This window comes from Aspergillus candidus, assembly GCF_002847045.1.
Source record: "Aspergillus candidus strain CBS 102.13 unplaced genomic scaffold BDW47scaffold_3, whole genome shotgun sequence".
Taxonomy (NCBI): domain Eukaryota; kingdom Fungi; phylum Ascomycota; class Eurotiomycetes; order Eurotiales; family Aspergillaceae; genus Aspergillus; species Aspergillus candidus.
Window position 1 is genome coordinate 740,624 of NW_020194008.1, and position 20,720 is coordinate 761,343.

General features: G+C 55.8%; 7 protein-coding genes across 7 annotated transcripts; 5 read left to right on the forward strand and 2 right to left on the reverse strand.

Annotated features, from left to right (window-relative positions):
* The first annotated feature begins 82 nt into the window (after nucleotides 1–82).
* On the forward strand, nucleotides 83–2,086 carry BDW47DRAFT_98900 (uncharacterized protein). Its single transcript, XM_024820760.1, has 3 exons — nucleotides 83–240; nucleotides 494–647; nucleotides 806–2,086. Exons 2-3 carry the CDS (start codon nucleotides 543–545, stop codon nucleotides 1,427–1,429), a joined length of 729 nt encoding a protein of 242 aa, XP_024675988.1. The 5' UTR covers nucleotides 83–240; nucleotides 494–542; the 3' UTR covers nucleotides 1,430–2,086.
* A 1,434-nt stretch (nucleotides 2,087–3,520) lies between these two features.
* BDW47DRAFT_115168 (putative histone deacetylase complex subunit (Hos4)) lies at nucleotides 3,521–7,310 on the forward strand (the record flags this gene model as incomplete). Its single annotated transcript, XM_024814768.1, has 4 exons — nucleotides 3,521–6,868; nucleotides 6,902–7,006; nucleotides 7,040–7,096; nucleotides 7,149–7,310. 4 exons carry the CDS (start codon nucleotides 3,521–3,523, stop codon nucleotides 7,308–7,310), a joined length of 3,672 nt encoding a protein of 1,223 aa, XP_024675989.1.
* A 152-nt stretch (nucleotides 7,311–7,462) lies between these two features.
* On the forward strand, nucleotides 7,463–8,381 carry BDW47DRAFT_43420 (40S ribosomal protein eS12). Its single transcript, XM_024819028.1, has 3 exons — nucleotides 7,463–7,576; nucleotides 7,694–8,021; nucleotides 8,120–8,381. Exons 1-3 carry the CDS (start codon nucleotides 7,574–7,576, stop codon nucleotides 8,242–8,244), a joined length of 456 nt encoding a protein of 151 aa, XP_024675990.1. The 5' UTR covers nucleotides 7,463–7,573; the 3' UTR covers nucleotides 8,245–8,381.
* BDW47DRAFT_43413 (GID4/VID24 family protein) lies at nucleotides 8,120–10,669 on the reverse strand. The gene is made up of 3 exons (XM_024819027.1): nucleotides 10,467–10,669; nucleotides 8,687–10,283; nucleotides 8,120–8,627 (listed from the first exon to the last, which is right to left on the reverse strand). Exons 1-3 carry the CDS (start codon nucleotides 10,491–10,493, stop codon nucleotides 8,437–8,439), a joined length of 1,815 nt encoding a protein of 604 aa, XP_024675991.1. The 5' UTR covers nucleotides 10,494–10,669; the 3' UTR covers nucleotides 8,120–8,436.
* A 2,461-nt stretch (nucleotides 10,670–13,130) lies between these two features.
* BDW47DRAFT_43443 (enolase C-terminal domain-like protein) lies at nucleotides 13,131–14,594 on the forward strand. Its single transcript, XM_024819030.1, has 2 exons — nucleotides 13,131–13,427; nucleotides 13,498–14,594. The coding sequence occupies exons 1-2, from the start codon at nucleotides 13,252–13,254 to the stop codon at nucleotides 14,471–14,473; spliced, it is 1,152 nt and encodes a 383-aa protein (XP_024675992.1). The 5' UTR covers nucleotides 13,131–13,251; the 3' UTR covers nucleotides 14,474–14,594.
* A 1-nt stretch (nucleotide 14,595) lies between these two features.
* BDW47DRAFT_43435 (uridine-cytidine N-ribohydrolase) lies at nucleotides 14,596–16,116 on the reverse strand. The gene is made up of 5 exons (XM_024819029.1): nucleotides 16,016–16,116; nucleotides 15,959–15,966; nucleotides 15,663–15,867; nucleotides 15,279–15,595; nucleotides 14,596–15,221 (listed from the first exon to the last, which is right to left on the reverse strand). Exons 1-5 carry the CDS (start codon nucleotides 16,062–16,064, stop codon nucleotides 14,679–14,681), a joined length of 1,122 nt encoding a protein of 373 aa, XP_024675993.1. The 5' UTR covers nucleotides 16,065–16,116; the 3' UTR covers nucleotides 14,596–14,678.
* A 237-nt stretch (nucleotides 16,117–16,353) lies between these two features.
* Nucleotides 16,354–20,428, forward strand: BDW47DRAFT_98914 (PXA domain-containing protein). The gene is made up of 3 exons (XM_024820761.1): nucleotides 16,354–16,975; nucleotides 17,057–17,861; nucleotides 19,584–20,428. The coding sequence occupies exons 1-3, from the start codon at nucleotides 16,453–16,455 to the stop codon at nucleotides 20,365–20,367; spliced, it is 2,112 nt and encodes a 703-aa protein (XP_024675994.1). The 5' UTR covers nucleotides 16,354–16,452; the 3' UTR covers nucleotides 20,368–20,428.
* The last annotated feature ends 292 nt before the right edge of the window (nucleotides 20,429–20,720 follow it).

Genomic DNA, 20,720 nt, shown 5'->3' on the forward strand with positions numbered 1-20,720 from the left:
CGATGATTCTCTTGTTTATAAGTTATAACATCTTCATCTCGTCGTCTTCTTCATCTTTTATCTTCTTTCCGATCTATCGATCTGTCTATCTATCTATCTTCACACACACACCCCTCCTTCCATAGTATACCACAGGTAGTACACTCACTCACACACCCCCCACACCCACTGATTGCTAGAACACGGGCGATCCCTCCACTCCAACCAGTCAGACACTCGAACTAGAAACCGAGGATTCCGGTAGGTCGTATACACGTCTCTTTTCCGCGGAGGGATGGGGGGGGGGATACTTTGATCTCGTTTTTATTGCATCCCCCCGTTTGAGAGCCAATATGCATGCATATCCGAACTCGGTGCTTGTGGCGCCGTCGACACCCCCCCTGTTGTTTGGGTTCATTGGTCCATACACCAGGGCCAATGCATCCAACACAACCCACCCGCGCGGTACATTACATTGTGTGAGGAGCTGAATTTGATACATCAGACGACGCAGATGCACTGTCCGATCCGATACTACCCCAAGAATATAGCAATAGCAAACAATGGGGTTGGATCTGGATGCCGCCCGGGTGAAGACCTTGCCTGACGAGGCGTTTTACATTGCGGATTTTATCTCGGAGGATGAGGAGGCTAGTTTGCTACAAAAGGTATGGAGATCGTCTCAATAGATAAGAGAGGAAGGAGGGACGTAAGATAAAAGAAAGATAGATAGATAGAAGATAGGCCCGCAGTCTATCTATCCGGGTGAATGTTTTCTTCTTCCATCTATGCGGCTACTACCCAAGATGATAGTTAACAGTGCCAGATCAACAGCGTCCCCCGCCCCCGCTGGACGCACCTGTCGCACCGGCGTCTCCAGACGTGGCCATCAGCACTCACCAAGACCAACACGCTGATCGCCGCACCGCTGCCCGCGTGGCTTGTCTCGCCCATCATCCGCCCCCGCTTCGACGAGTTAGGCCTGTTCCGCGACGCGCCGCACGGCGGGCCCAACCACATCCTGATCAACGAGTACCGGCCCGGGCAGGGGATCATGCCGCACGAGGACGGCCCCGCGTACCACCCGCTCGTGGCGACGGTGAGTCTGGGCTCGGCGACGGTGCTGGACCTGTACGCGAAGACGGACAACGGCGACGACGATGATGGCCAGGGTGGTCGGCGGCCGCGGTACCGGGTGTTGCAGGAGAGGCGCAGTCTGCTGGTGACGAGGGGGGCGCTGTACCGGGAGTTCTTGCATGGGATCGCGGAGACCGACAGGGACGAGGCGCTGGGTGCGGGCACCATCTGTAACTGGGATCTGCTAGGGGAGCGGGAGCGATTCCAGGCGGCGGGGTGGGCGGAGCGGCAGACGAGGGTCAGTTTGACGTATCGAGATGTGGTGAGGGTAGCGAGATTGGGAAATGCGATGAAGTTTGTTGGGAAATCTTAATAATTTTTTCCCTTCTTCTTCGTTTCTTTTGCTTTTTCATTTTTGCCTTTTTCCCTTCGTATCTAAATTTACTTTAATAAGCAATTTTGGTTACCCCAGTTTATTCCGATCAGTTTGATCTGTGATGCATAAATGAAGAATCGGCCCGATCCAGCTGATGCTGCTTGCTGCATGCCGGCATTCCCTGGGTTGACGAGGACGTCGGCAGCAATTGATGTATCGACTGGATGGGTGGGGTTCGATCTCATCCTTGTCGAGTAGAACTGGATATTAATGGGCTGTATCGTATATCAGTTGATAATGGTGACATCCATATCACTCCTATTCTAAGCTTGATAGAATGGACACAATATAAAGTAGGTGAGTAGGAAGGATATGGTAATTAGGGCTGCATCATCCCCAATGAAGTCACGTCACGTGTACGTCATCTTCCCTCGAAGCCTGGTAGTAGGTAGCAGGGATTCGGTTTCTGATTGAGTGGAGGGAAACGAGATTCTGACGACTCATGGTGATACAAGCGCGATCCCTCTTGCCTCTTATCAGCAGGGGTTGCGATCGGACTAGGTTGTTGAGGGGGCAAAGCCAAGAGGAGTATGATCGGCGCTGTGTGGTGAGGATCTAAACAAAGATTATCGTCTATTGCCAGCTGGAACTGAGGGAGACACATCAATAGTAAATAGTCAATACACCGTAGAACCTAGAAGAAGAGAGAGTTGGTTAGTTCCAGCTAGTGAACTAGTCATGGTTGGTTCGTTAGACTGGACATTAAACACCCATGAAGCCGAGCCTGCTTTGATCTTGATCTTAGTATCTGCCTGGCATTCCCAACTAGAATGCTCTATCACCCCTCTTCATGATACCTTCACTCCTATACTGCTACTCCGCCATCTATCTATATATATTTGCCCGCAGCTGATCCATGGATGCAACGCCATCCGGCCAAAGGGGGAAGACGGTCGATGTGGGGAGGATGAGTCAGCTGATTGCAGGGTGGCGTGGCCTGATTGGTGCCTGAGGGGGAGTCCGCCCACTAGGCCGGATTAGGAAAGGCGTCCTTCGTCCACCTCGAAGTTGCCTTAGGCGTCAGGATTCTTGCATTTTGGACTATTACCATCATCACGTTGTAGACTTTCAATTTGATTGTTGTAGATAACAGCAAGCATAAGGAAAATAAAGAGAGAGAATAAAAAAAGAATCAATCAACAAGATCAAGAGAAAGTTAATCAAAAGAATGATTCATCCGCCACTGGATTCGCCCCGCCCGGTTTTTGGGCCTTCGCGCAGGAGATTTGCGGACGGAATTACAGCGTACGTATCCGGATTACATCTTCGTCTTCATCTTCATTCGATCCAATGATTTGATCCTCCTCTGTGTTAAAGGATCTGGACAAAATGAATCGTCCATTCTATTCGATAGATCTAGAGAACATCTCCAAAAGAAAGACAGAAGACAGAGAGGCAGAGGAAGGAATAGAGACGTAGAAATAGAGAACGAGAGAGAATTACCATACGTGACTAACACCGTATTGACTCGACTCCCCAATTTTCCCTCTCGGTCGTTTCATCGTTTCTCTCTCTCTCTCTTCTCACTCTCTCTCTCTCTCTTTCCTTTCTCTCTTTCTTTCTCCCCCCCCGTCTTCTTCCTTCTTCTTCCTTCCTTCTTCCTCATACCCTCCTCTTCCTCGCGTCTCTTTCATCTATCTTTCCTCCTACTAATATCCTCCATCCTTCTCCTCTACCCATTCCAATCCTCCTTCCTATGACCTCTTGACCTCTTGACCTCTTCACCCCATCCGTTGACCCCATCCGATCATCCCCGAATCTCTGCATTCAATTCCCTTCAATCCTACCACCATACTCGACCCACCTCACCGTATCCTCAACGACTTCCGCTCACCGGTCCTCGGGTACACGCGTTCCAAGCCCATATCAACCCCACGTTCCAATCTCGACAGACGAAGCTCTCCGATTGCTATCATAGCGTGGTCAGCACCTCCGCGCTCGTCCGCTGGTGCCTCGGCCACCATTCTACCGTCCGTCACGTCTCCCGAAGATGACGAGCAGAACCCCCAACATTCGAGTGCTACCGCTATGAGTGATGTTGACACTGCCCCCTCCGTGCCAGCTACCCTGGATGCCGGTCAACCTGCGCTCGCCCTTGAGGTGAACCACCGGTCCCCGGCCGCTCCGTCGTCGCCCCGGAGGGCCTCGCCACCCCCGCCCCCCCGACCAGAGGAGGCGTCGGTCGAGCTGCCCCCGGCCCCTGGCGCGGAGGAGGGCGATGGGCCCCCGAGCCCCAAGGCCGACTCCGAGGCCGAGACCATCATCCAGTCGGGCCGCGAGTCGCTGTCGCCCCAGAAACGACGCAAGTATATTGAACATGAACCCACGAAACGACGTGACGAAGGACATGATGACCGTGTAGAACCTGGGGGGAGGGACCGTCCCCCGAATGAGCTCCCGCCCCGACGGGTGAATGCTGCGGAGGTGGTGGATAGGGAGCCGTCAGATGCACGCGACCGCGCCCCGCCTCGTCCCGCGGGTCTGCCCCCGAGGCCCCCGTCCCCCCCGTCGATTGTCAAGCTCGAAAGGTCCGAGGAGCTGGATGCCGTCCCCCGCAAGCCCGCGCCCGCGCCCGCCACGTCGGCGCCCAGATTGCCGAGGAAACGGAGCCTGAGTGAGGTGATGGCCGGCGACGGGGACGCGGGTCGCCCTCCGCGCCATCATCCCGCGGCCTCGCGCCACCCCCCCCGGCGAGACCTGGGCGACGTCTCCCTCCCACCCCCCTCCGTCAAGGACCGATCGACGTCGCCCGTGCGACACACCCACAAGCGGGCGGCCTCGGGCCCACAGCTGGGCGGTAGCAGCAGCAGCAGTGATGCTGCGCCCCCGCGGAAGAAGAAAGCCCCAACCCCCCTCGTCACGGGCTTCCCCCGGCAGAGTTCCGAGGATCGGCAGTCGGTCTCGTCCTCAACCAGCGGCTCCCCACTCCCCTCCGCGCACCTGCGCAAGCTGGTTGACGGCGCGTCGGCGTCGCCAGCCCGCCCCATGGGCAGCAAGAAACAGCGGGATCAAAACGGTCGGACGCGGCTCGCGCGGGCCTGTGCGGCCCAGGAGCTCGAGGCGGCCATCGCACGACACTCGGAACGACCCGACGATCTGAACGTGGCCGACAACGCAGGCAACACCCCCCTGCAGATCGCCTCCCTCGAGGGGTGTGCCCCGATCGTCAAGTTCCTGCTCGAGGCCGGCTGTGAGATCGATACGAAGAACATCGACAAGGACACGCCGCTGATCGACGCCGTCGAAAACGGGCACCTTGACGTCGTGAAGCTGCTCCTCGCCGCGGGGGCCAACCCCCGGACCCTCAACGCCGAGGGCGACGAGCCGTACGATCTGGTCCCATCCGATTCGGAGGAGTTCGAGGAGATTCGGCGCGTGATTGCAGATGCCAAGGCCAACCCCCGCCAGCACCGTCGGTCGGAGGAGCGGGCGGCGTCGGTCAGCAAGGAACCTGCGTCTCGGCGCGTCTCCAACGGTAGCGGCCGCGACCTGACCCCCGTACACGGGCCGCGGAGTCCGCCGCCGCCGGGTCCCGCCGCCACGCGGCGCAAGGTGGTCCGCCGCGAGGCCACGCGCAACGACCTCCTGTGGACCAAAGCGACGCCGGAGAATTTGCAGGCGTTCGCCGCCAAGGGGGACATGGAGGGCGTGGCCAACATCCTCAACGTGGGGCAGAAGGCCGATCCCGAGTCCATGATCGCGGCGGCCAAAGGCGGCCACGACGAGGTGATCTCGCTCCTCCTGGGCATGGGCGACGCGGACCCCGACCCCGACCCCGTCGCGGGGGGCTCCCACAAACCGGGCTACAACACCCCCATGCTGGCCGCGATCGGCCGCGGCAACCTGGCCGTCATCCGGATCCTGCTGGACAACCCCGACTTCAACCCGTCCCGGCGCCTGTATCGAGACCGGACTTACTACGAACTGTCCCGCGATCGCCGTGCGGAGAACTGGGAGGAAGAGTACGATCTGCTCCGCGACGCATATGAGAAATACGTGCGGGCGAAGCGACAGCGCAAGGCCGAACTCGCCTCCTCGCCCCGACGGGCGCGGGACAAGGACAAGGAGAACAAGCGGCCGGGGCGCCGGGACTCCACGTCTCCGGCGGCGGCCGTCCCGCGGAAATCTATCGAAACCGGCGCGGCGCGCCCCGTGTCCAAGGAAGCGTCCCTCTTGAAGGAGAAACGCCGCGACGGTGCCCCCCACCCGCACCCCAAAGATCGGCCCGGCGTGCCACGTCCGAAAGTGGCCCGGAAGGAGGGCGACAGCGTGGAGACCGCCAAATCCAAGGTGATGACCCCAGCGGGCAAGGACAGCCACGCGGATCGCGGCGACGATGCACCGAAACGACGACGACTGTTTTCCGGACGACCGCCGGCGGACCGCGAGCGTCGGCGGCCCAGTCTGCCCTCCGACGACGAGGGGAGTACCCGACCGGGCGATCCGGAGGGCGCCAAATCCGGACTTCCGGCTCCCTTGAAGCGGGGACGCAGCAGTGCGAGCCCCGAGCGACCGCGATCGCGTGGCATGGATCCCGAGCGCCCTGCCGCCTCCGACGGACCGAAGAAAAAGCGCCGTGTCCTGAACGATGACGGCACGCCGAGCCTCACAAATGGCGGGGGGAAGCGAGAGGCGCCGCCGCCAACCGAGGAAGGTCATCCTCTGCCGCCCCGTCCCACGACCCATAACGATCGTGTGGGAGGGCCGCCGTTGAAGAGTGTCGAACGGGATCCCGTGAAAGAAGAGCACGGGAAGCAGGAGCGTCGCGGTCTGGACGACATTCCCATGGTGGACGCCGACAGTGCCGCGGATCGACGCGCCCGCGATGCCGCCGAGGCCGATGCCCGCCGGCAGCGGGATGCAGAGGCGGCGGCGCAACGACGAGCTGAGGAAGCGCGGCTGGCGGCCGAAGCGGAACAGGCTCGTCTGGACCGGGAAGCGGCCGATCGGGCGGCCCAGGCGGCACGTCTGGCGCAGGAGAAAGCCGCGGAGAAGGCCGCAGAGAAAGCCGCAGAGAAAGCCGCAGAGAAAGCCGCAGAGAAGGCCGCAGAGGAGGAGAAGGAGGAGCGGCGACGCAAGGAAGCGGAGCAGCGACGGGCCAAACAGGCGGAAGATGAGCGGCAGAAGCGACTGGAGCAGGAGCGGTTGCGGTTGGCAAAGCAGCGGCGTGAGCAGGAGGAGCTGGAGCAGCGACGGCGGGAGGGACTGCCCAGCCGACTGCGGATCGCGGCGCACCTGGTGGGGTCGAACGACGCTCAGGCCCGCAGCCACGCGTGGCTGCGCAAATTCCTGCCGGTAGTGACGGCGGAGACGCGGCAGCTGGATCCTACGTGTGATGCGACGGTGGCAGAGGACCGATGGGTGCCGAACTACCTGGTGGCACCGCTCCTGGCGACGAATGACCTCCAGCTGTCGCAGTACGCCAGCTGGGAGAAGCGCGATGCAACCCCGACGCAACGGATGAACCTGTGGCGGGTTACACGGCGGATGCTGGTGCAGGCGGACGAGAGGGAAGTTTTAGGATCATCATGGGGGCAAGTCATGCAGAAGGACAGTGAGACGCGACCGAAATACTTTGAGATGGAGCATGTATTTTGGGTTAAGGTATCTTTCCTCCCCCTTCTGACTATTGAAATACTGAAACTAATTGGTGAAGCTGTCCGACTTTATGGATCTTGTTCCCCATATTCCGCACCTCCACGGGCTGGACCTGCAATTTCTCAAGATGCACATCGATCAGGAGGCGCGGACCAACGGGCATGGGCATGGGCCTATGGAGGGGTTGACCAACGGGTATCGACCGAGTACATACGTCTAGTGTATGATATTGGATATCACTTTACTGGATACTGTAGATGATGTATGGAGTACAGCGTAGTGGAGTCGACTTGGTGGGGGGGTATCACGTGGTTGCTACTGGAGTATGTCGCGGGAGAATAAATCACGTGACTAACACGTGAGCTGACTAATAGGGCACACGGATAATTTTAGGCGAAGCGAAGATGAGCCCGAATCGAGCGACAACAACTTCCACAACACCACACTCAACTCACTCTTTGAGGAACATCCGAAACAATCACAATGGTGCGTTACTGTCCCCAAAGATACGCACACATTCAGTGCCACCCCTAAACCGCAACCCCTCCTCCACTCCGTTCAAACCAATTCCCCTCCAAACTAACCAAAAATCATGTGAAACAGTCGGACGGAGAAGAGACCCAATCCAACCCCCCCGTCGCCGCTGCCGATGAGGTCGAGGTGAGCGCCGACGCCGGCGGCTCTGGCCAGATGTCCGTGCTGGACGCGCTCAAGGGCGTGCTGCGCATCTCGCTGATCCACGACGGTCTGGCGCGCGGTCTCCGCGAGGCCGCCAAGACGCTCGACCGTCGCCAGGCGCACATGTGTGTGCTCAACGAGGGCTGCGAGGAGGAGGCCTACAAGAAGCTGGTTATTGCGCTCTGCTCCGAGCACAAGATCCCCCTGATCAAGGTCCCTGATGGAAAGATGCTCGGCGAGTGGGTTGGTCTTTGTATGTTTCCCTCATCTATTTTATTTCAATTTTTTTTTTTTTCCCCGGAGGAAAAGAAGAAAAGGGAGGGGAAATTGATTTGCTAACTGTTTTTACAGGCCAGCTCGATCGCGAGGGTAACGCCCGCAAGGTCGTCAACTGCTCTTGCGTTGTCGTTAAGGATTGGGGTGAGGAGTCGCAGGAGCGCTCCGTCCTGCTCAACTACTTCCAGACTGAGCAGTAAATTATGTCTTGATCTTTGATGATCTGGATATGATCCTGTCTTCGGGTGGATTTGTAGGTGGATTTGTATCTACTGCAACTACAACTACTACAAATAGCTCAATCTTGACGTCTTGTCATCTGACCTTTTTAACTTCTTTATTGTCTTGTAGGCTATGTGGCTGCACTATTATACATATATACCGTATACTCACTAGCGGAAACTATACGACGGTCGCACCATCTTTTTGTTTTCCGGCTGTAATGATAATTGCTGGTACGGTGAGCTCCCGGGGTCATAGTATAACCCTTCGATGTGTCCGCTCTCCCGGTGCAACGAGATATAGTAGAACCCTGATATCGTAAGTCCTTGTCGTGAATCCGTCGGCGTGATGAAACAGCGTTCTGCCAGGTTAGCACAAAGATGAAGAAAGATAGAGGGAGAAAAGAGGGGGCAAGCATACCCTTCCATCGCATCAAGATCCACCCCCGGCACAGCTCGTCCGTCACCCACTTCCGACTCACCAGATTCCGCGTCATCTCGTCGTCTGTTAGGTTCTTGAACGGATGCAGCTCCCGCCAATACGTGCTGTCGATGTCTGCGTTTGCGGTGAAGTTCTTCGTCTCCAGCGTGTGGGTGTTGAAGTCGATGATCTCCCCCTCGAGGAAGGTCACGATGTGCGCGTCGTGCGACGGCGTCGTCTTGTCTGGGATGTTGTACGCTTCCATTGTGCCGGATAACGTCATGTCGCACGGGTTGATATTGTGGATCGTCACCTTGACCGGCCAGTTCTCGTCCTTGCCGCTCCCCAGGTGGTAGATGTTGTTGGCCATGTATCGCCGCCCGCTCGACGTGCGCACGCCGACGCGGGCGGGGTTTGGCTGCTCGCTGCCGTTGACGATGACGGGATCCTGCCCCCCGGACGGACTCGACGGGTGCTGGGCCAGGACTGTGCTGGCGCTGCTGGCGGCGCGCTGGGACCCGGAGAATACCATCCCGGGCCGCAGCCAGGAGCACATGGGCGGGGGCGCGATCGAAGTCGTGTCGAGGATGAAGTCGTCCTCGTCCCAGGACAGGAAATCCATCGACACAAACCCCCCCGCGGCCGCCGAGGTGAGACTCTCCTCGAACGAGTTGGAGTATCGAAGACGGTCGAGGTACTTGATGGTTTCTTTGAGCCGCGGACTGGGCGGGTTGTCCAGGTGCATCTGTCGGTGGGCGCTGATCCGGGCGCGTAGGTCGTTGTGTGTCAGTAGTCGATGGGCCTCGCTGCGACTGCTCGGCAGGAACCGATATGCTCTGGACGAGGCCGCCGCGGCGCCCGACCGATCCCGCAGCGTCTCCTCCGCATCGTGGCTGGCCCGTTCCCGGTCAAGTAGATAGTTGTGAAGCGTTCGGGTGCGGGAGAAGCGTGGCTGACGGCGGACCGACTGTAGTAACGCCTCCGTGGTCGACATGGGCGAGCCACTCGGGCGATAGTTGCTACTGATCCTACTATCTAAAGGGTCCTCGGGTAGCAGCGGCGGACTTCGTTGGGCGGCGTCGTGACGATGGCGGCGAGCGCTCGGTTGCCCGCGGTCGGACAACCGGCCGAACCAGGACGAGAACGTGTCCCCGTCATGGATCGGTTCGTAGGCGAGATCATCTTCGTCTTCGTCGTCGGACGCGGGGGCCCAGCCGTAGAGCGACCGGGGGTTGGCCGTCCGGCCGTCGTAGTTGGGCATGTTGACTTGCGGGGTGAGGGAGCTGTCGCGCTGGCGACGGATGATGGGGATGCGACGGTTGATCTCGACGGACATGCGTAGATTGGACGTGTCATCCAAATCCATCGGTTCCGGGTCGAATTCGGGCACGGTCTGTGTCTGTGGCCGACGACGGCGTTGTCGAGCGAGTGAGGAGGAGGGGGCAGTATCCGGTGGGGCGCGAGTCCGCAGGAAGCTCACGTTGTCATCGTGGGCGTCGTCTGCGATGATGGCGGGTAACGAGGGGACGGGGATGGAGATGGCATTCGGTTGTTGAGCAGAGGGAGAGACAGCGGGGCGCGCGCGAGCGGGGGTATCCTATTGATAAAGAGGGTTAATTTCCAGACGACTTCTAGATAAAGCGACGGGTGGGTTCCCGGGTGATAGGAGGCGCAAGGGGGCGGACCCTAGACTGGTAGGGATATAGATGGGAACACGGAAAAAAACATCAGGGAAAGAAAGGACAGCACCAAATCCGAAGAAGAAAGTCAAAGAACATACCGAAGGGGTGTTGGCTGGAGGGGGCATGGTCCTCGGCGACAGAAAGAATGGGGGGTGCGGTGGCAATCAACTCATTGGAGAGTGGTGACAGTTGATAGTGATAGAACTGGGAGAGTGGAGAGACAGCAAGGAGGAAGAGGATCTGCAGTGGGATGTTGTAGGAACAGACAGGTCAGACATCTAGACTGACCGGGGGAGTGAAGTCGTGGGATGAATGAAAGAAGAGATGAAGAAGAAATGAAGTTGCGGATCTCGGGAAATTTGGAGGTCACGATGCATTGCCTGTTTGGGCAACATATTTGTCACTACTCACTACAATCATGTGTATATAGATTCATTATTGAGGATCATTCACCAGGTGGGCTTGTTGTAACTCAGTGATTAGAACCAATTGACGGAGAATTCCAGTCCATCTCAGTATGACTGTCAAATAGGACTATCCAGTTACTTATCACCGCTTACTCCCTATCGTTGTCCTGTTAGTAATTATAAGTCTATAAACAACACTCTTTCTCCAGCTATGCATTCATTCCCTTCCAAGGCTCAACTGTAATGTTACTACCTCTCCAACACCTCTTAAAACCACAGTAATACTAATCACACCTTATTCTCCCCTAACAATGCCCAAACCAAGCGCGGATCGTCTCCACCTCCGCCCCGCTCCTCAACCCGCATCTCCAACCGTGTTGAATCTCTCCGTCCCAAGGGGCATTTTTTCAAAGTCTAGATTCTTCAGACTGATATCAAAAAGATTTTAAACCGTGTACGCGGACGACTCAGTCGATACGAGGTCACAAATGTCAATTAGCTGCTCCAAAATACTGAACGGCATCTTGGTCAAGGTCGATATGACTTGATATCCACAATAACAAATGAAAATGAATCGGAAAAGCTGCAAGGCTGCTTTGAGAGACTGCTTGATTGGCTTCCCTAGGAGGACGGCTCTATTGAGCACGACGTTCTCAATGCGGAACTTGATAAAATGACTGCCTACCAGAATATTCGCATTGTCATTCGCACTTGTCTCCAACAGAGTAAGTCCATGCAAACTGAGCGTGAATATGTGCTGACCTCATTTAGTAAAAGCTTTTTGACAGAAAAAAGCCTGCCCCTGTTTACTCACCATATCAAAGAGACGTGAGAATGCTCAAGCCGTGTACGAGAGCGTTGAGGAGCCGCAACTGCGAGATTCGGACTTCCGCAAAGGCTGTCTCGAATGCGTCAGAGATCGTTGTATGGTGACCAAAGCCATAACATTCAACAAGGCGGAAGAGACGCAGCACAGGATGCTCGAAAGGGCGATCTCGAAGCCGTGCATATCATTTCTCAACCACTGCACCAAAATACCGAACGGCATGTTGGTAGGGCTTGATATGGCCGATATCTCCATCATCATTCCCTGGTCGTTTGCAAGCTACGACCGTTGGTACTTTTCTAACAACCTTTCTGTTGACAAAGTTGCGTGTCGTCCTGGAGCGCAAAGACCGAATACCCGCGAAAAAGCAGTGGCAGCTTGCGCATGGTGCATCAATACTTGCAATTAAACGCCGTCACAATCAAGGTGAACTACCCGATGCGGAGAATTGAGCCGGTGGTTCAGAGCATGAGCCAATCCCGATGGAAGACGTTCACAAAGTTGGATGCTGCTAAAGGTACTACCCAGACTACATAAGAATCAGAATAGAATGTGCAAGCGACGTTTCGAACACTGGGAAACCCTCCCGATGTTTCCCTGAGATACGCACTTATGCGAAGCTCCAGAATCAATGGATTGAAAATGGCCTCACGATTCGCCATCATGTCCACCGCGCATCCAGTGGCTCCCAATGCACTCTGAGCCCAGGCCAACGTTCCGCATACGTACAACATCATCACCTATAAGCGCTTCCCTACCGAAATGAACCCATACCTCACCTACCAGGCGACCTTCGTAGATACATCCCAGTCCGAGTCAGACTGTCTTATTAGACTGTCACTATAGACTTGCAAAGTTTTCATACGGCGACCCGGTCAAGACCCCCTCTACTCGCTCCCGCGTCACGGAGATCTCGACATCGCGGTCCCAACTTCCCCAGGCCGAGCTGAGAAGCGCACGCGGTGATTACAGTCGGATCGAATAACTCTACGATTACGTAGCTAATCAGCAGCCCTGGAGATGCAACTGGAGAAGGAGTTTTGCTATGGCCGAACCTGAATAACCTGAGGCAAAGACCGCGTGCTACCTCCACCTGCCTACACCATCTTCTGATCTCTCCTCTCAATATTCGCTACAAATGCACCCTTTTATTTGAGAACTAGCTCTATAGAATAGTATTCTATTTGAACAGACGTTTTTAATGGCCGAGCTCCGAGTTTCCCGCATATAAAATTATAACCCGAGGAATTTCGAGGAAGATGCCGCCTCTGATTTCTCACCTGGCTGGTGGCAATATGCTTATATCCAACTCATCGAGACCAATTATCGAGTATACTTACCTCCACTACTCACGTTGATGGGGTCTATTGACGATGGACATTGAGGTTCATTATAAAACAGTGGATGAGCCATCGGCAACTCGGTTTGGCTGAACGGAGCAACTCCGAAGAAAGAACCCCACGTTCGTCGTTACTTATAGGGGTCCTGACCTGTCGCGTCCGAAACACAGGGCATCTGTCAGTACGTGAATATCCTCAAGATACTGTTTCCGGAACAGCCACGCTATTGATAACCTCCTTACATATCGAATTGTCCGACAATCCTCCCGGACGGCATTCCCCACATCCCATCCCCAGTTTCCCCGCAGTCATGGCCAAAATCAAATCCATCGAATACTTCCGCGTCCTCCCCCGCTGGCTCTTTGTTAAAATTGTCGATGAAGAGGGCCACTACGGCTGGGGGGAAAGTACCCTCGAAGGCCACACGGAGGCCGTGGAGGGGACTCTAAACGCAATGTGCAAGCGCTTCGTAGGCTACGAAGCCGAGTATGTCTTCACCCCTCCCCCCAACTCGGCCCCACCCAGCCCTGCCAAAAATTAACCGGACATCTCACAGCGACATCGAACACATCTGGCAAACAGTCTGGCGCCTCAACTTCTACCGCGGCGGCCCCATCTTCATGTCCGCGCTCGCCGGCATCGACATCGCCCTCTGGGATCTCAAGGGCCGTCGGCTCGGCGTCCCCATCCACCAGCTCCTAGGCGGCAAAGTCCGCCACAAGCTCTCCGTATACGCCTGGATCGGCGGCGACCGACCCTCAGACGTCGAAGTAGCCGGCAAGGCACGGCTCGCACAAGGGTTCAAAGCCGTCAAGATGAACGCAACGGAGGACATCAACTGGCTCGACTCGCCCAGCGCGCTCGACTCAAGCGTCGAACGACTAAAAACCATCAAAGCGCTAGGTCTAGACGCCGCGCTGGACTTCCACGGCCGACTGCACAAGCCCATGGCCAAGCAGCTAGCCAAGGCACTGGAACCGCACCGCCCACTCTTCCTCGAGGAACCTCTGCTGTCAGAGCACCCGGAAGGCATCAAGCAACTCTCAGACCAGGTGTCTACCCCCATCGCACTGGGCGAACGCCTCTTCAGCCGCTGGGACGTCAAGCGCTTTCTCGAAGACGGCAGCGTCGACGTCCTCCAGCCCGACATCAGCCACTGTGGTGGGATTTCCGAGCTGCGGCGCATCGCGTCCATGGCCGAGACGTACGACGTGGCTCTCGCGCCGCACTGTCCGCTCGGACCTATTGCCCTAGCTGCCTGCATGCAGGTCGACCTCGCCACGCCTAACTTTGTCATCCAGGAAATGAGCCTCGGCATGCACTATAATACTGAAGCTGGTGAGTACGATATCAATAGCTACGTCAAGGATGCGGGCGTCTTTGCCGTCCAAGATGGGTTTGTCGCTGCTTTGACTGCGCCGGGACTGGGTATTGAAGTTGATGAGGAGACTGTTCGGCGGGTTGCGCTGGATACTAAACCCTGGGAGCCGAAGGAGTTCTTCGGTCCTGATGGGGGGATCAGGGAGTGGTGATTTCTTTCCTGGGAGTGTCTGATGTGGGTTTCGACTGGGTGTAGGACTTCTCTCTTTGTTTTTTTTTAATCTCTTTTGTTCGGATTCTAGTTGCATAGCGGAGTGTATTCAGACGGACTATTAGAAATGACATGAAGCATAAATGACATCTAGATATACTCTACTATAAGACCATCCAAGCAACCTTAGTCAAGATAAAGACAGCTCACTTCAAACGCGCGGCATTGCAAACATCCGCACGCTTGATACACTCCAGAACCAAACCCCAGAACGCTTCAAGGTCCACCCCACGAGGGATGGCCACGCCCACGGTATCAGACTTCACGCGGGAGCGGCCCAACTCACCCACAAGGGCAACATCAGAACCATGAAGACCGTCCGTGACAACATGAACAGCGAATCGCTCGCCGTTGCGATCGTCGAACCTTAGCGCCTGAGTCGGGTGGTGCTTCGCGAAAGTCGGGTTCAGCGTTGACAGGATGACGGCGACGGCGAGCGGGTCGTGCAGGGGCGGTCCGGCCGTGATGCCGAACTCTGTTTCGTAGGTCGAGGAGAAGAAGGTGAGGAGCTCGAAGAGCATTTGGCGGAGGGTGGTCGGGGGGATGGAGGGGTCGTCCCCGCCGCGGAGGATGCGGGCTTGCACGGTGGGGGAGGCGAGGACTTGGTGGGTTAAGTCCAGGCTGATGAGGGTGGTTTTGGGGGCTAGGATGGGGTTGCCGAGGATTGATTGGGAGGATTCGGGGTCGCACTGTTGAGCTGGGTTAGGTGTGTTTGGTTTGGTTTGGGGGAGGGAGGTTTGACGTACGTAGATGTTGAACTCGGCTAGGGGCGTTACGTTTCCGATCCTGCTTTCCTCGCCGACGAGGCGGCAGATTGGGGCGTCGGTGAAGCCTTCGCCTACGCCGCCGCCCATGATGCTGAGGCCTTGGATGTGTTCTGCGACTTCGGGGAATGTCGCAAAGAGGAGGGCTACGTTGGTTAGGGCGCCGGTGGCGATGACCCACGGGGTGCCCTTTGGCTGTGCCAGTAGAGCATCTCGCATGGTGAGAATTGGGTTCTTGTCGGTGATGGGGGCGCGAGATGGCTTGGGGAGGAGATCTGTGCCATCAATGCCCGAGTCGCCTGGTTGTTGAAGCGCCGTGGTTAGAGTGCAATGACGGGGACTGGGCTGGGCAGGCCGGCGTCTTACCGTGGATATTCGCGGCGTGAACTGCAGGTCTGCAGAACGGCTTGCTGCTGCCTGGGTAGACTGGAATTTCAGGTCGACCAATGGCTTCCAGGATTCTGGTGGCGTTGACGGTTGTGTTTGCGAGAGACGCATTGCCGTGGATCGTGGTGATGCCTAGTAGGTTCAAGGACGGGTGATGGGCAGCGATGAGAATAGCAAAGGCGTCCTACGTCATCGAAGTAGATTGTGTATTAGCTACTCCAACCTCATGAGTCATGTTTGAATGTATACAGCAGGACCACGTTTGGTCTACTTACATCGTGGCCTGGCAATAGTGTTAATAATGACTCGACGGGAGGAGGGAGTCGACTAACCAGGGTCACAGTCCAGCCAGAGAGGAACGCGGTCCGTTGCAAAAGCCATGTTAGATGTATTTGAGAAAATTGATTGACGGTCTTAAGGTTTAAAATTGAAGAGGTTTTTAACAAAAGAGGGAGAAAGAAGAAGTTGTTTGTTGTTCTCAATCACGATGCAACCATATGATTAAGTCGAGATGGTCTGTTATCATGCGGGGAATTCCCTATCAGTCCGATAAGGCGATAACGCCCATCAGGTGCCCAGCCCTAAGCCCTACCTTCCTAATGGGGACAGCTGTCGTAGCTTCCTCTCCGGGGAAACTTCCACGATGTCATCCGCGTTCACCATACCTCATCTACTTCTGCATGTCCTACGGGGATGACTGTTTCTTGATCTGTTGTTTTTCTTAGATGGTATTCTACTTTTCTTACACAGACATAGTTCGTGTGATGCAATGTCCACCGATCTTCCACGCCCGGGCCTTCGCCCGTTGTCGCAACTGAAAGCTGGGCCGACGACGTCTAGCTCTAGATCTACTGCGCGGCCAGCGGCCTCGACTCTGCAGTCTTCCTCATCCCAGACATCCCAGCGACCGCAACATCGCAGGAACTTGAGCAGGGATGAGCAGATCAGCCCCCTGGGCGACAAGGCGACTGCGGCGCTCATTCGTCGCGTCCTCTGTCCCCAGTCGACCAGCTATGGCGGAGCGTCCACTCCACCACCTCTCGAGGAGCTCTTGCCCCCTTTGACAAGCTCCAATGATGTGGACTGCCAACTATATGCCCTTGTTGCCATAATTGTCAAGGAGTTTGTCTTCTCCTGGTATTCCAAAATAACGGCCGATCAGGCGTTTGCTGCGGAGGTCATCCAGGTGATGGCTCACTGTACTCGCGCGCTGGAGCAGAGGCTGCGAGAGATAGATGTCGCGCAGTTGATTCTGGACGAGATACCTGACTTGATAGAGACCCATATTACATGTGAGATAATGAACTCTGTGCTCCTCGGACATGGCCGAAATAACCGTTCCCGTCACTGACTGGGTCTCAATCAATCAAAAGCATACAGATTAGCAAGAGCGCAGTCGAGAATGTCGGGGTTTTCGCCATCTGTCCGCCAAATCTACCACACTTTGAATCCACATCCTAGCCTTTCGCCAATCCCGGACCCCTCCGATGCGGAGACAATTACGCGGCAATGCGAAAATGAAGCGGTATATCGGCAATTACTGGCGCAGGGGGTGCTGGCTGTTCTCCTTCCAACGGAGGATTTGGAGAATGCGTGCCTGCGCACACTGGTTGGCGACATTCTGGCGGACCTGATTCTGGGCAATGAAGTGAGCGGGAGAATGACCAAAGGCTGGTTCCTTTGGGGCAGTGTCACGAAGATCATCGATGTGGTGAGACAACGTGACAACCGTGAGGATGATACTGCAACTACGGGGAAGGGCCAGTTACAGAAGTTCGGCCTCCTTTCGCCCAGGGAAGAATTCGTGAGGGCCCGTTCGCCGCCCAAGACCCAGTTGAGGATCCCCGACTGGATTTGGAATTTACTTCAGTTGGGTTACTTGGCCTTTGTGACCCTGCGTTTCATCGTCGTAGGTCTGTTCCGCGTTGCATTTACGGGTCCGGTGACCTCACCATCGACTTCTACCGCTTCAACCAGTCAAACCAACAAGACCCCCACCCCGTACAATAACCCCGAGGGCAAGCGCCCCGTTCTCTACTACCGAGCATTGAGCATGTTCTCGCAGCTGGTGGATATACCTCGGCGGATGCCCTGGTTGAGCGGGATGTTGGCGCTTTTCCAATACCTGATTGTGGCGGGTCCAGGCAGAATCGGTGACACGGATAGCGTCCTTGATAGGTGAGTCGCATCTTTATTTGAGTTCCCACCCACCCATTTTCCCCTCTTCCCCTAGCACCATTCAGATTGCGCATGGCGGTTTGTCAAACCGGACGGAGCAACTCTAGGGTAGAAGTTCGATCTCCGAACCATGATCTACGCTGGTATTGGCAAGGGCGCTTTTTTTTTCTTTGCTTTTCTTTTTTTTTTCTTTCTTATTATTATTTCTGTTATTATCATTGCCGAGCATGCGGAGGAAGCCCGTGGAAGATGGCTGCATATCCGGCGGGACATCGATGTCGCGGATGTGCATTGCTCGCATGCTGCATCGATCACTTGATCTGAGGGTGGATGCACAGCGCATCGTCCTCCTCTCCCCTGATTCGCCTATGCACGACCGTATGGTCCGTTACGGTCTGTGACCGGCGCGTACGGTTATATTACCGTGTTGGTATCGTTCTGACCGACGGAGCATTGATTACTTTTGATTATGGTTTCTTCCTGGCTCCGGATAATCCTGGTCACCAGGATCATCTCTCTCCTCACTCCTATTTCCCTCCCCTGCCTCTTCCCTTTTTGGGACGGTTTTGCTAGGGACGTTGCGAGCGAGCGAGCAAGAGCACAAGAATTGATAGCCAGATCGACCGACCGTCTCTCTGTCGGCTGCAGCCAACATCGGCCATTCCGAGCTCGAGCCTGAACGTGCCCTGATCCGCGGTCAATCTATCACATCTACCTCTTCACTCCACGATCAGATTACCTCATAGATGTTTTAGCCAGAATGGGCTGGCCCGGCCCTTTCCGTCCCGTGCGATTCCAGTCTTCTTACTTTTCTTTTTCTTTTTTTTTGCGCATCAGCCGGATTTGACTTGGCCGAGCCAGAAAAGGAAACAAAGAAAGAGGAAAGAAAGGCCCCACCTCCAAAACCAGAAAGGAAAGAAGGGAAGAAGAAAAAAATAAAAACAAGGCTTGAGGGAACTTCGTCCAGACCCCTGCAACGACCAGTGGCTGCGTCTTGGGCTTGGCCGGTTTAACGTGAAATGATTCTGCGACGATCATCCAGACTCTACCTGAAGGACGTTTTACAGTCCTATCGGCGACCGGGCTTAACATGGGTAGAGCCGCCATGAGAAGCCCATTCGCCTTTACCCCTTGGGTCTCCTGATTCATGGTTACCTTCAGTCCAACCCGCGGCAAATGCCCACCAAGCATGGCAAGTTCACGCTTGGACCGAGATCATGGTGGCTTTTTTTCACTCTGGGGTTACGACGAGGCTGCAGCAACTGGGGGAAAAGAAATCCTCAGTTTGGCCCCTCCAACAGATGATTTTTCTCATTCGCCCAAACGATAGACAAGAGGGTTGGTCTGTCGTCATCTCCAATATTGGGGCCTTAGCAATCGCACCAATCGATGGCCCAAGCTCCTTAACACCGAGCAGATCCTGTGCCATTGGGTCTCCACTCAAGAGATGAGGCCTTTTTGACCCATCCTCGTTCTTTTTGATTTTTATTTTTATTTTTATTTTTTTCATATTTTTTATGCTTTTGACAAATTGTCTGCTGGGGTGGATTCCTACTCATGCCCACCAATGACTGAAGCCCATCGGGGGTTTCTCCGTCCTTCGTCGCGCAATCTGACCGCTAATGATCATTTTCGCTGGATTCCCCTTTGCGGAAAAGCGCCAGGTTCACCCCTGCTAGATGGTCGCCTTTTTACTAACTTTTTAATTTTTGACTCCACTAGGTTCCTTCACGAGACCATTCGAGACTATATTTTGACCCCCACTTTATTGCCCAATCTGCTCCTCGCATCGCGGGCAGCCCTGTTTCCCTCGAATACGCATCCGACCGCTGCGGCCGCGACCGCTAAGGGCGTAAGTGTTGGGCCGCAGCCGGCACCACACCCGCCGTCTCTGCCCGTGTCTGTGTCTGTGTCCGTGCAACCACCGACGTCTCCTATCGAATGGGGCGCCAGCGCCCCTCGTAGCGATTCCACTGGCGCAAGTACCGCCAGCAGTAGCGTTGCTACCGCGTCAGCGCCTGCGCCCTCGTCCTCCGTATCGCCGCCCACCGACAGTCGCCTGTCCGTGGCCGAAATCGCTTCCATCAAGCGATCGTGCGCGGCCCGCATCCTCTCGCTCGTACCTCGGCCAGTCGCGCGACAGTTTTTGGGCCTGTCAACCTCGCCTCCTCCGCCTGGCTCGCCTGGAGCGGCCCCTGGGGAACGCCAAGAGTCTTGGGCCGCCTCCAAGGAAGCACAACAACCGCCACCTCCAGAGCGGGCTTCGTCCCCGCCATCACCGCCAGATCTGACACCGACCTCGCAGGACGACGAGGAGGCGCGTCTGCTGACAGCGATCGAGACCGACATTCTGGATCTCTTTGCCGACGACTACTGTAACCGGCACCTCGTGTACGCGATCATCGAGACCGTGCTGGCCAGGCTTCTACCCGAGCTATCGGAATACAGTGTCACCGAATTAATGGAGCACAGGGGTGTACCCCTGACCGCCACGAGTAGGATTTAACATCACCGTACTCGACTGTCTTTTACAAGCGGGTTGTGAACCACTGCGGTATTACTACTGGGCATATACAATTATACATAGATAATGACGATCATGAATCGTACCCTACTTATACCCAACCGTACTAAATAAGTAAATCTAGATAGCTAGTTAGTATACCATGAGACCCAATTAGGGCAGTAGGTAGTAAATAAGTGAGTGGCAAAAAATAGACAAGCTAGTTATATTCCTAGCTGGACCTAGCGAGACAACCAAATCGACGAGTCAATCTTTGTTAACAGTGGAGAGAACTAGTAGATATTACAGGAATGATGAGCAGTGATAGATACCTTTCTACCTCCCTACCTTTTGTG

Excerpts from the sequence above, each read along its gene's own strand:
- BDW47DRAFT_98914 (XM_024820761.1), top strand. The coding sequence starts at position 16,453 with ATGTCCACCGATCTTCCACGCCCGGGCCTTCGCCCGTTGTCGCAACTG. Across the intron at positions 16,976-17,056 it reads GATAGAGACCCATATTACAT|CATACAGATTAGCAAGAGCG; the intron begins GTGAGATAATGA and ends ATCAATCAAAAG. Across the intron at positions 17,862-19,583 it reads ACGGATAGCGTCCTTGATAG|GTTCCTTCACGAGACCATTC; the intron begins GTGAGTCGCATC and ends TGACTCCACTAG.
- BDW47DRAFT_43435 (XM_024819029.1), bottom strand. The coding sequence starts at position 16,064 with ATGGCTTTTGCAACGGACCGCGTTCCTCTCTGGCTGGACTGTGACCCT. Across the intron at positions 15,596-15,662 it reads TCACGCCGCGAATATCCACG|GCGACTCGGGCATTGATGGC; the intron begins GTAAGACGCCGG and ends TTCAACAACCAG. Across the intron at positions 15,222-15,278 it reads TAGCCGAGTTCAACATCTAC|TGCGACCCCGAATCCTCCCA; the intron begins GTACGTCAAACC and ends CCAGCTCAACAG.
- BDW47DRAFT_43413 (XM_024819027.1), bottom strand. The coding sequence starts at position 10,493 with ATGCCCCCTCCAGCCAACACCCCTTCG. Across the intron at positions 10,284-10,466 it reads CTCCAGCCAACACCCCTTCG|GATACCCCCGCTCGCGCGCG; the intron begins GTATGTTCTTTG and ends CTTTATCAATAG. Across the intron at positions 8,628-8,686 it reads GATCTTGATGCGATGGAAGG|AACGCTGTTTCATCACGCCG; the intron begins GTATGCTTGCCC and ends CTAACCTGGCAG.
- BDW47DRAFT_43420 (XM_024819028.1), top strand. Across the intron at positions 8,022-8,119 it reads CGGCGAGTGGGTTGGTCTTT|GCCAGCTCGATCGCGAGGGT; the intron begins GTATGTTTCCCT and ends CTGTTTTTACAG.
- BDW47DRAFT_43443 (XM_024819030.1), top strand. The coding sequence starts at position 13,252 with ATGGCCAAAATCAAATCCATCGAATACTTCCGCGTCCTCCCCCGCTGG. Across the intron at positions 13,428-13,497 it reads TTCGTAGGCTACGAAGCCGA|CGACATCGAACACATCTGGC; the intron begins GTATGTCTTCAC and ends GACATCTCACAG.
- BDW47DRAFT_98900 (XM_024820760.1), top strand. The coding sequence starts at position 543 with ATGGGGTTGGATCTGGATGCCGCCCGGGTGAAGACCTTGCCTGACGAG. Across the intron at positions 648-805 it reads AGGCTAGTTTGCTACAAAAG|ATCAACAGCGTCCCCCGCCC; the intron begins GTATGGAGATCG and ends TAACAGTGCCAG.